Source organism: Scyliorhinus canicula, chromosome 9, assembly GCF_902713615.1.
Source record: "Scyliorhinus canicula chromosome 9, sScyCan1.1, whole genome shotgun sequence".
NCBI lineage: Eukaryota > Metazoa > Chordata > Chondrichthyes > Carcharhiniformes > Scyliorhinidae > Scyliorhinus > Scyliorhinus canicula.
The window spans coordinates 24,910,050-24,922,951 of NC_052154.1; the positions used below are offsets into that span (position 1 = coordinate 24,910,050).

The following is a 12,902-nucleotide window of genomic DNA, read 5'->3' on the forward strand; positions in this document are numbered from 1 at the left end:
AAGAGAGCGAGAGAAAGAGAGCGAGAGAGAGAGAGAGAGAGAGAGAGAGAAGAGAAAGAGAGAGAGATAAAGAGAAAGAGAAAGAGAGAGAGAGAGAGAGAGAGAGAGAGAAAGAGAAAGAGAAAGAGAAAGAGAAAGAGAAAAAGAGAAAGAGAGAGAGAAAGAGAGAGAGAGAGAGAAAAGAGAGAAGAGAGAGAGAGAGAGAGAAAAGAGAGAGAGGCAAGCTAAAATATGGGCAGTAGTGTTTTAATTGAGCACAAGTTTATGCAGGACGGAAGATGGTGGGAGCTGGGCCAGGAAAACAAGTGTTGCAATTTTGAGGTTTTATTGTGAGGTTTTATAAGAGGTTTTGCACTTGAACTGAGGCAGGTCAGAGTTGGTGACAGAGGTCAAGGTAGGAATCATAGGTGATGGAGTCGATATGTGACAGTGACTCGCCTCAGAGGAAAACCAAATCATTCCAGGACTTAAGCGTTGCTTTTTGAAAATAAAAAGCGGATTCTAAAATGAGCCATTTTGAAAAACTGCAATTTCTTCACACAATGAACACTCATTGGACACAATCTACCTGCCACATAGCGCTCGAACGAGGTCATAGAGCGAGTTAGATCCCAGGAAAGGCCGCCTGCGGCCTGGCAGCCTTTATGACTTGCGGGATATGCCAAAATCCCAAGAGGTGTGGCGATCAGAATTGCACCCAAACAGCACGCGCCCAAGTACGGTTTAAACTTCCTCAGGCGAGCTTACCCGATCCTACCGGCCTCCTGGGAACTACCAGCCTCGAGGCTGCAGCCGGGTGCCGTTCGGTACTGGTCCACATAAACATGGATCGGGTGGAGTCTCCAGGGAGGCCCCCAGAGTTTCCAAGGATAGTGCTGGATGGCCCCCTGGCCCTCTCTTGGAAATGAAATGAAAATCGCTTATTGTCACAAGTAAGCTTCAAATGAAGTTACTGTGAAAAGCCCCTAGTCGCCACATTGCAGCGTCTGTTCGGGAAGGCTGGTACGGGAATGGAACCCGCGCAAGCCAGCTGTTTAGTCCAGTGTGCTAAATCAGCCCCTGTATGGAAGCATGGAAACCATGGTACTGCCCAGCTGGCACCGTGACCCTGGCTCTGCCAAGGTGCCCAGGTGGCAATGCCAAGCTGGCAGCACTGCTAGGACAGCAGTGCAAGTGTGCCCTATTACCAGGATGGCACGGTCAAGGGTCAAGGCCTGAGGCGTCATGCAAGGAGAGGGGGGGCGTGGCAGGTTAAGTAGGGGCCTCAAGGTGGTGGGCAGGGTGACAGATGGGGGGGGGGGGGGGGGGGGGGTGCTGAAGAGCCCCCCCCCCCCCCCCCAGGGACCCCATAGCGGGGTGCCCTCACTGGGGGCGGTGGGGGGGTTAGGGTAGCACCTGTGTGTGTGTGTGTGTGTGTGGTGACATTGTCCATGGGTGGGGGAGTCCCAGGAGCTCACTTGGAGATTGAGGCACCCTTTCAAAATGGGTACCCAATGATCAGCTCCTCAGTACTGCAAAAAATCTAAGCGTGGGCTAAACTGGTGAGTAACTCCCCAGGGCCCAAAAAAGTGACCATCATCAGATAGCAGGGGGGGAACTCGCCGGCAGAGCTGGCGGGAAACTCCCTGAAAACCCGCCACAAATGAACTTTGTTAAATTCTGCCCATTATATCAATCTGTTAAGTTTAGTCCAGGCATAGTCAGAAGATTTTAACCACAGGCACTAAAGTAATTTTGTAGTCCTATTGCACCAAATGAAAGCCCTTTCTGATGTATTTTGACTTGATTCCACTCGGTGCACCAAAGGCGACCTCCTTAACGTTAAAGCAGAAACGCACTACAATAGATCATGTTATTGACTTCAGCTGTGAGGAAATGCATTAAACTACAGAGCAGGTAAGTGATGGAAGAAACACTACAGATATATTTCCCATTGTTGGTACATTACCCTGGCTCCTCAAATTCATTATCCTGCCATCCAAAATAATAAAATATTTAAAACTCTTAGTGTTAAAGTTATGACTGTTTAAAATCAGTTTTTTTGTCCCCTCATCAACTTCAGACTGTTCCACCATTTTATTCCCTTCAGGGCTTAGTCAGAGAATCTTTCTTCAAAAATTCCAAATGTAACAACTTACATGGGGAAAACAAGGCAGGCTGCCGATTCCTCTGACACAGTCCCTGAAGTACGCAGAATTTCAATGTCAGTCTGTCAAATTTGGAAATGCAGTACCTTTTATTAGAATTAAGTGACTTAGCTATTCTCTAAAGCATACTGCCCAATGACTAATCAAACCACCATCGCAACATTACATAAAGTGGGTGTGATGGGCCGAATGGCCTAATTCTGCTCCCAAGTGAAATGAAAATCACTTATTGTCACAAGTAGGCTTCAAATAAAGTTATTGTGAAAAGCCCCTAGTCGCCACATCCTGGCGCCTGTTCGGGGAGGCTGGTACGGGGATTGAACCTTGCTGCTGGCCTGCCTTGGTCTGCTTTCAAAGCCAGCTATTTAGCCCAGTGCTAAACCAGCTCTTGTTATGGCCTTATGATTTTGGTTCGTGAATCTGACTTTTAGCTCTGATATTCAATTATAAATTAAAACATCTGTAAATTTAAAATCTAGGGCAAAAAGTTTACCCCAAAAGACTGACACGAGATTTAACTGTTTATTCACATGAACTATTCTATGTCTTTTGCACTTCTCTGAGATTAATATTTTGATGCACAGCCCAAATCTTAAAATATGTACAATCAGAAATACAATTTAAGTGCAAAAAAAAACAATTAACATACTTGACCTTTTTTTAAAGATTAGTGGCACAAAAATCAAAATATATCTGAATATCATGTTGCTCATCTTCAGTTTGAAACCAAACAGTATGCCCTTCTTTAAAAGGGTTCAAAGAACAATGAAGCTAATTACCATCTATTCAATCAAGGAGGAGAAAAATCGAACTCCTCCATGGTTCCTTCAAATTAAAATCATTCTCCATTGGCATCATTTTGCCTTTACTGAAGTAAACATTTAACTAAAATATTCCATAATAAAGAGTACACAAAATGTACAAAGTCAATATAAAAATGAAGAAAAGGTTTTGTACCTGGCCACTAAACATATAATCCAATAATTCCCGCATAACAGCGACAGAAATCCCTTCCAGGGTAATTTTATACACTGAACCATCATCTGTTGGAGCCGTATAATTCAATTTAGTCCTGAAATACAAACATCAGACTGCAATAAATAATTAGAATGGTTAACTCAGCAGCGCAGTAAATAAACAGCAATCACAATTCAGCATGCTAGAAGATAAAATTAAAACACATCCTTCATAGCATGATTTCATTTTTGTTGGCCGAGTGCCTGTTCAGAAACAACGAAAATAATACACAACACTGTTCCATGATGCTAAAAAACATGTGTGAAAACAATTAAACTTTTCCAAACTTCCTAATCAATGTCATACAGAAATCAAGTCAGGGAGATTTCGTAATGCTGTGATTAGTCAAATAAATTAACTTTGCTCAATGCAAAAAAAAAAATCCACTGGCTTTATCCATGATCTGTATAGGAAAATAGTGAAGAAATATAGGTAAGAAATATATAGCAACAATATTAGCATTATGCTAAGCTGATGGCCAGAACTGTATGGGTAATAGTAATTAGCTCACATGTATTTATCCATTATGCCACATAACCTGTTTTGGTTCTCAACTATTAATGCCTTTCAGTAAAAAAAAACAAGGTTTCTAAATGCACCCATTTCTGGTAACTGTAAGATATAATCTAATTGTCTTTATAATGAAAAAAATTGACAAACCTTTTACAGTTTTATCGGGATTAAGACCCATTATAACAATTGCCAGAAGATTGTAGTTTTCTCCCAAACGTTTTACACTCCATCACTCATATTTCAACACAATTCATTTCAGATGTTAATTTGAAAATTCTTAATTGAAATCAGGGAGTTAAGCAGTGGGTGCCAGCTGGTTCTCTGTCACAGAAAATAATATCCCACGATTGCCAGTGGAAGCAAATCTCTTCTCCAAAAGGCTCTTAAAATCAGAGGATGAGACAACACAGCTTACTCATGCACAAGATCTACTGCTGGTTTTTGGTTTCAGAGGAACATTGGCAGAGAGCCTTGGAACACATCACTTGCTTGTTCTCCTGGCCAGGTCTGTTGCAGTAAGGTCCAAAGAGCAAATAAAGTTTTTTTTTTAAAAAGGTTGTTACATTCTGTAATTGAAACACTCAGCTCCATTCACAAATAGTAAACAAGCATTATTACAGAGATGTTATATTACAGAGAGGTTATACAAGGATCTATAAGCTTTAGAAGTTTTGAGATATAAAACTACTTTACTTAAAATATCTTTTTTATAAAATTTAGAGTACCCAATTATTCTTTTTCCAATTAAGGGGCAATTTAGCGTGGCCAATCCACCTATCCTGCACATCTTTTGGTTGTGGGGGTGAGACCCATGCCGACACTGGGAGAATGTGCAAACTCCACACGAACAGTGGCCTGGGGCCAGGATCGAACCTGGGTCCTTAACGCCATAGACAGCAGTGCTAGCCACTGCGCGCCATGCTGCCCTTTACTTAAAATATCCAAGTTCCGAAAGCTTAATTTATAACAATGGGTTCCTTAGCTGTGCCTGGTCTAACAAGGAACAAATAGCAAGTATTTATGAATCAAGTATAATTTATTTAACAAGATGTGACATATACATAATAAAAAGCAGTGAAGAAAACATGGAGGTTCTTTTCCCTCAAGGCCCTAGGATTCCTCAAATGCTGCCAGCACAGGCAATGCCTTTCTTCTTCAGTCTCTGAAGTGACTTAACATTAAACAGTGTCTCAGAAGACTCATACCACAGAAGCCATGGTAAAACTGTGCCAATGAAAATTGATTTTCCAATTTTTATCCTAGTTCTGGCTGTTCCTGATCCCTTATTTGGAAATAGCTCAGATAACCACAGAAGCCATGATAAAACTGTGTCAAAGAATTTCCAACTTTTATCCGTAATTTTGCCTCTCCCTCTTCCTTCTTTGGAAATAGTCCAAATTAACCTTTCATCAGCTTCAGGCTGAGGTCATCTGGGGGCAGTTAAGAGGCAAAAACATTGTGGAGTCACATGTAGGCCAGACCAGGTAAGGATGGCAAATTTCTTTCCCTAAAGAACCAGAAAGGTTTTACAACCATCGACAATGGTTTCATGGTCATCATTCGACTTTTAATTCCAAATTTTTACTGAATTCAAATTTCACCATCTGGAGTGATGGGATTTGAACCTGAATATTATCCAACAATATAAGAAATAGGAGAAGTAGACTACACATCAAGCCTGCTCTGTTATTCAATACAATACAATAATGACCTGGGTCGCCAGAGCATTACTCTGGGTCTCTGGTTTACTAGTCCAGTGACAATACCACTAGGCCACCGCCTCCGCTAAATGCCCATCCCTTATTCCCTGGGTCCCAGGAAGTATATTCTATTGTGAACAAATAGCTCAGTACTAGACCCCCTGCTTTTGTGGAGTACATTAATGATTTGGACCTATGCATAGAGGGAATGATTAAGATGTTTTCAGATGACACAAAAATTGGCATGTGGTCGATAGTGAGGAGGATAGCTGTAGACTGCTGGAAGATATCAATAGACTGGTCAGGTTGGAAGCAAAGTGGCAAATGGAATTCAACCCAAAGATGTAGGAGGTGATGCATTTAGGGATGTCAAACAAGGAAAAGGATTACACAATAAATGAGAGCAGTAGAGGAAGTTGAGACACCTTGTAGTGAATGTCCGCAGATCCCCGAAAGGAGGACAGGTTGGTAGACCGACTGAGACATTGAGAATCCTTTTATTTATTAGCCAAGGCAGAGAAGACCAGGGAAGTTATTCTGGTATCACATAAACTATTGTTATGCCACACCTCGGGACTGTGTGCAGTTCTGGCCATATTATAAAAAAGATGTAGCTGAATTCGAGAGGGTACAGAGGATATTTATGAGGATGCAGGTAGGACTGGAAAAATGCAGCTTTGAGGGAAGATTGGATAGGCTGGAGTTGTCCTCCATAGAACGGAGGCGATTGATTTATTGATCGATTTGATTTATTGTCACGTGTACCAAGGTACAGTGAAAGGTATTGTTCTGCTTACAGTCCAGAGCAGGGGTGGGCAAACTACGGCCCGCGGGCCGCATGCGGCTTGCCAAAGGTCTTTATGCGGCCCACCAAGTCATTAAAAAAAAAAATTAAATTTTTTTTTAAGGTTAATGGGGGGGGGGGGGGGGGGGGGGGGGTTTGTTGGGTTACTTACTGGGGGGGGGGGTGGTTTGTTGGGTTACTTACTGGTATAGGGTGGATACGTTGACTTGAGTAGGATGATCATTGCTCGGCACAACATTGAGGGCCGAAGGGCCTGTTCTGTGCTGTACTGTTCTATGTTCTATATGAGGCGCCCAGAATCATAACCGGGTGAAGTAATTATTTTACTTAATATACTATGCGGCACTTTAAAATTGTGAATTTCTGAATGTGGCCCTTGCACGGAAAAGTTTGCCTATCCCTGGTCCAGAGTGTTCCATACATGAAAAAGCATAGGACACACATAGATAAGGCTAAGGGGAGATCTGATTGAGATGTACAGAATTGTGAGGGGCCAGCATAGGGAATGGGAAGGGCCTATTTCCCTCAGCAGAGGGGTCAGTGACTTGGGGGCACAGATTTAAAGTGACTGATACAAGAATGGGAGGAGAGGGGGGAAAATGCCTTTCATCCCAGAGGGCAATGGGTTCTGGAACTCTGCGATTAGGCTAGGTGGCTCATTTTGTGGCTGGTGCAAACATGGGCCAAGTGGCCTCCTCCTGCACTGTGAACGTTCCATGATTCTATGACATATTTTCATAGATATAGCAGTTGTACAATTAAAGTGACATTGTTGATCAAAAATACAATCCATGATACAGATACCAAGACAATTAAGAGCAATAATTCCTACCGGAATGTCAAGAAAGGAATTAAAAAAAAAAAATATAGGTGGTCTACTCTAAAGAGAGGTTTAATCAATTAAGGCATTTGGTAAAACAAATGGCTCTGTTCGAAGATGAGGTGTCATTTAAGTTCCAAGCAGCCGAGTTCAAATCTTTTGTTTATTTCTCCAAAGCGGAGAAAGAAGCTCTCCATTGTACAGCGTAATTAAAACAAACATAATTCCTTGAACGCAGGCTTTTCAGTACCGTTACATGTAATTAAGTCATCAACCCGAGCTTCTTGCAAACAGCTGCCATTCTGTTCATATCCTGCCTTAACTGTAAATTGTCTAACTCACAGAAATTCAAACTGAACTGTTTAAAAGGTGGTCAAGATAAATACCGTACCGCCCTGGTAGTTATTTTACATACTGCACAATGTAGTGTAATATTTTGTTATAACTGTAATAAACACTTCAAAACAAACAAACCAATACAGAACCCTAAAAATGAGTATTATGAAATTTTTTTAGATCTACAGCTGACAAGTGTGTTACAAAATCCAGGTCTGCATTTGATAATCTCTTTGATTCAGTTTCATCGGTCTGTCCCCTGAGCAAATCCTGAGCCTGCTACCAATCGGAGGCTACCTTCACTGGTTAATATTTTGAGGTATAATTGTGTGACCTAGGGATCAAATCATTTAAAACTTGTGGCACGCTGGATATTATACAAGAACATAAGAAATAGAAGTAGACTACACATCAAGCCTGCTCTATTATTCAATACAATCATGACTGATATTGAGCTTCAGCTCCATTTTCCCAATCGCTCTTCATATCCCTGAATTCTCCAAGAGACCAAAGATCTGTCTGCCGAGCTTAAAAATCTACTCGGGTTTGGAGCCCACAACCATATGGGGTAGTCAATTCCAAACATTCAGCACCGTTTGAGTGAAATCATTTTCACCTCAGTCCCAAATGATTGGCCCCTCATCCAGAGACCGTGCCTCCATGTTTTAGATTGCCCAACCAGTAGAAACAAACTCTCAGCATCTACCCTATCAAACCCCATCAAAAGTTTGTAGGGTTCAATGAGATCCCTTCCCATTATTCCAAACTTCAGAGAATATAAAACTTAATTTACTTAACCTCTGATTATTGGACAACCTCCGGATCCCAGGGACCAATTTAGTGAACCTTCACTGTAACACCGCCACTGCTAGTGTATCGTTTCTTAATGTGCAAGGTAAAACTGCACACAACATTCTGGGTGTCTCACCGAAGTCCTGTACAATTATTGCAGGACTTCATTATTTTTGTATCCAATTCTCTTGCAATAAAGGGCAACAACTTTCCTTCACTGCTGCCGAATCAAAATCCTGGAACTCCCTTAAGCACCGAGAGTGATCCTGCACCATGTGGGCTGCAATGGTTCAAGAAGGTGGCTCACCACCAACTCCTCAAAGGAATTCGGGATCGTCCACAAAGGTTGGCCTGGCCAATGATGCCCACATCCCATGAACAAATGAAACAAGACACACAATTTGTCTTCCTAATTTCTTGCTGCACCGACATGCCAACTTCCTGCATTCTTTGTACGAGCACGTCAAAGTCTCTTTGAACATTCAAACTTACAAGCATCACACCCTTTAAAAAATATTCCGGACTTCCGGTGGCGGCGATGTCCGAGTCAGCCGCACATTCGGCGGGCTCTCACTCCGGCGGGCGTTTAGGGGCTGATTCCCCGCGATAGCGGGACCATGGAGTTGAAGGAAAGCGGCGGTGAAAGTGCGGACGAGCGGGCTGCGGCACATGGAACAGCGGGAGTCCAGGAGGCAGAAGAAGAGAGAGAAAAAGGGACAAAGACAAGGAGCTGAAGAAACTTACCTGGAACCTAAGATGGCGGACACACGGACCCCGGACTCAGCAATCCAGCAGGCGCTGGATAACATATTCCAGGTAATGAAATCCAGTTTTGAAGCGCTGAAGCGGGACAGCTTGGACCCACTCCAGAAGGCAGTGGATCAGAGGCTGGATGCGCAAGATGTTAAAGTTAAGGAACTGGGAGAGGCGGTGGAGGAGCAGGTGGATGCGCAGACGGTTGCGGTGCTAGAAGTTGACGGGTTGAAGGAGCGGCAGAGAAGACTGCTAGACAAAGTGGAGGAGCTGGAGAATAGAGCCCGCAGGAACAACCCGAGGATGGTCGGCCTCCCAGAGGGGGCTGAGGGAGCTGATGCCGCAACGTTTGTAGCAGACCTATTGATGCAGCTGATGGGGGCCGAAGCCTTTCCACGACCGCCGGAGCTGGAGGGGGCATACAGAGTGCAGGGGCGGCAGGGAGGTCGAGGGTGGAGGCAGCCAAGAGGCGGGCCAGGAATGGCGCGACGCACGGGCCGGCCTTGAGAAACGCTATGGCTGACCAGCGCGCGGGGGGTTGTGCCCCCCGACCAGGCTGATCACCTGGAACGTCAGGGAACAGATTGGGCCGGTTAAGAGGGCGCGGCTGTTCGCGCACTTGCGGGCTCTGAGGATTTTATGTTAATTATGTTGCAGGAGACACATCTGAAAGCGTCTGACCAGACCAGGCTAAGGAAGGGCTGGATTAGCCAGGTCTTCCACTCGGACTTAGACTCAAAGTCCAGGGGGGTGGCAATCATGATCTACAAGCGGGTGCAATTTGAGGCGGAGGGTATAGCCGCAGACAGGGGGGGGGCAGATACCTGATGGTACGGGGCAGACTGGAGGGGAGAAGACTGGTGCTGGCGAATATATATGCCCCGAACTGGGATGACGTGGACTTCATTAAAAGAGTGCTGGGGTGAACTCTCGCAGGCTAATAGTGGGGGGGGGGAGGGACTTTAACATGGTCCTTGACCCGGCTTTGGGTCGGTCGTGTCCCAGAACGGGTAGACTCCCAGCAATGGCAAGGGAGCTGAAAGGGTTTATGGAGCAAATGGGGGCAGTGGACCCCTGGAGAGCCAGACAGCCGTCAGGAAGGGGCTACTCGTTTTATTCGCACGTCCATAAGGTATATACTAGGATAGATTTCTTTGTACTAAGCAAGGATTGTATAGGGGAGGTAAAGAACACGGAATATTCGGCAATTACTATCTCAGACCATGCCCCACACTGGGTAGACCTGCAGATCGGGGGGGGGGGGGGGGGGGCGAACTACCAATGCCCGCAATGGAGGCTAGACCTGGGACTGCTGTCGGAGGAGGGGATTTGAGAGAGGCTTCGGAGGTGTATGCAAAATTATTTGCAGGTGAATGACACCGGGGAGGTCTCAGCGGCGACCCTGTGGGAGGCGCTAAAGGCAGTAGTGCGAGGTGAGCCCATTTCAATTGGGGCCCACAGAGCAGAGATGGATAGATTGGTCAGGGAAATGGGTCGGATAGATGAAAAGCACGCGGAGTCTCCGGGGGAGGTTTTACTCAGGGAGAGGCAGAGACTACAGGCGGAACTGGGGGCGCTATCCACGAGTAGGGCCGTGGAACAGCTTAGGAAGGCGAGGAGCGTGGTGTACGAGCATGGGGAAAAGGCTAGCAGTCTGTTAGCACAGCAACTCAGGAAGAGGGAGACGGCCAGGGAAATAAGTAGAGTGATGGATGTGGAGGGGCGCAAAGTGGAGGACCCGGCAGGATTGAATAAGGTATTCCGGGACTTCTATCGCAAGCTGTATACTTCGGAGCCGCCGGAAGAACCGGAGGAGATGAAAAGGTTTCTGGACGGGTTAACATTCCCAACAGTAGGTGGGGGGCGAGTGGATGAGCTGGGGGTCCCAATTAGAGTGGAGGAGGTATTGGGGGGCCTAAAGGCCATGCAGTCGGGGAAAGCCCCAGGGCTGGATGGATACCCAGTGGAGTTCTATAGGAAGTTCTCTGAGCTGGTGGGCCCGGTCTTGGCGAGGGTTTTCAATGAGGCAAGGGACAGAGGGACCCTGCCGTCGACAATGTCGCAAGCCACTATATCACTGATATTGAAGCGGGGTGAAGACCCGGAGACGTGCGGGTCCTACAGGCCAATCACCCTGATTAATGTTCACGCCAAGCTCCTGGCAAAGGTACTGGCGGTTAGAATGGAGGACTACGTACCGGAGGTGATTGGGGAGGACCAAACTGGGTTCGTGAAAGGTAGGCAGCTGGCGGCCAACCTGAGAAGATGACTTAATGTGATAATGATGCCCCCGGCGGGTAGGGAGGTGGAGGTAGTGGTGGCGATGGACGCCGAGAAGGCCTTTCACCGGGTGCAGTGGGACTATCTATGGGAAGTGCTCGGACGGTTTGGGTTCGGGGAGGGACTGGTGAATTGGATCAAATTATATCAGGCCCCAAAGGCCAGCGTCAGGACTATCAGAGAAGTGTCGGAGTACTTTAGGCTGTACCGAGGGACCAGACAGGGTTGCTTGCTCTCCCCGCTGCTGTTTGCCCTGGCCATAGAGCCGCTGGCGATTGCGCTGAGAGCCGCAGAGGGGTGGAAGGAGATGGTGAGGGGCAGGGTAGAACATAGGGTCTCTCTTTTTGCGGACGACCTGCTCCTGTACGTGTCGGACCCAGTGGCCGGGATGCGAAGTATACTGGGAATGTTGAGGAAGTTCAGCCAGTTTTCAGGATACAAATTAAATACGGCCGAGTGAAATGTGGTACAGGCAAGGGACCAGGAGAACAGATCGAGAGGGCTACCGTTTAAGCTGATTGAAGGAAATTTCCGGTACTTGGGAATCCAGGTGGCACGAGACTGAGGCAGGCTGCACAAGTTAAATTTGGCCAGGGTGGTGGAGCAAATGAAGGGAGAGTTTTGGAGATGGGATGCACTCCCGCTGTCGCTGGCAGGGAGGGTGCAGACTGTAAAGATGAAAATCCTCCCTAGATTTCTGTTTTCAGTGCCTCCCGATCTTTGTCCCACAGTCCTTCTTCAAAAGAGTTAACAGGATGATCATGAGCTTTGTCTGGGCGGGAAAATCCCCGCGGGTGAAGAAGGCGATGCTGGAGAGGAACCGCAGCGAGGGAGGGCTAGGTTTGCCGAGTCTAATTATTTATTACTGGGCGGCCAACATCGCTATGAGAAGGAAGTGGATGGTGGGTACGGGGTCTATCTGGGAGCGGGTGGAGGCGGCTTTGTGCAGGGGATCAAGCCTGGCAGCCCTGGTCACGGCTCCTCTACCACTGCCGCCGGCCAGGTACTCCACCAGCCCGGTAGTGGTGGCGACCCTGCGGATATGGGGCCAGTGGAGGAGGCATGTAGGGGAGATGGGGGCGTCGGTTTGGGCTCCAATCTGCGACAACCATCGGTTTGCCCCCGGGAGTATGGATGGGGGTTTCGAGCATGGCAGCGGGCGGGGGTGGGTGATATGTTCCTGGAAGGGAGCTTTGCGAGTTTGAGGAGCTTGGAGGAGAAATTTGGTCTGGTAAGGGGAAATGATTTCAGGTACCTACAGTTGCGGGACTTTGTCCGTAGACTGGTCCCATCCTTCCCACGCCTCCCGCCAATGGGGATCCAAGACAGAATAGTCTCTGGGGGGGGGGGGATAGAGAGAAGGGGAGGGTAGAGTCTCTGATATTTATAGGGTGCTCATGAGGGAGGAAGGGTTCCAGACGGAGGAATTGAAACTTAAATGGGAGGAGGAGCTAGGTGGGGAAATGGAGGACGGGCTGTGGGCAGAGGCCTTGAGTAGGGTAAATTCGACTGCAACACGTGCCAGGCTCGGCCTGATTCAATTTAAGGTCGTTCACCGGGCCCACATGACGGTGGCACGGATGAGCAAATTCTTTGGGATAGAGGACAAATGCGCTAGGTGCGCAGGAGGACCAGCGAACCACGTTCACATGTTTTGGGCATGCCCTAAGCTTAGGGGGTACTGGGAGGGATTTGCGGGCGTCATGTCCCGGCTGCTAAAAACAAGGGTGGCGATGGGT

General features: G+C 46.8%; 1 protein-coding gene across 1 annotated transcript in view; it reads right to left on the minus strand.

Annotated features, from left to right (window-relative positions):
* The window catches only part of LOC119972019 (zinc finger and BTB domain-containing protein 7A-like), a 33,476-nt gene that overhangs the window by 1,451 nt on the left and 19,123 nt on the right, over window positions 1-12,902 (minus strand). Inside the window, exons 2-3 of the mRNA XM_038808440.1 lie at window positions 3,105-3,219; window positions 2,139-2,209 (exon numbers count right to left, since the gene is read on the minus strand). Of these exons, the coding sequence (XP_038664368.1) occupies window positions 2,139-2,209; window positions 3,105-3,219 (186 nt within the window). The remainder of the gene's footprint in view (window positions 1-2,138; window positions 2,210-3,104; window positions 3,220-12,902) is intronic.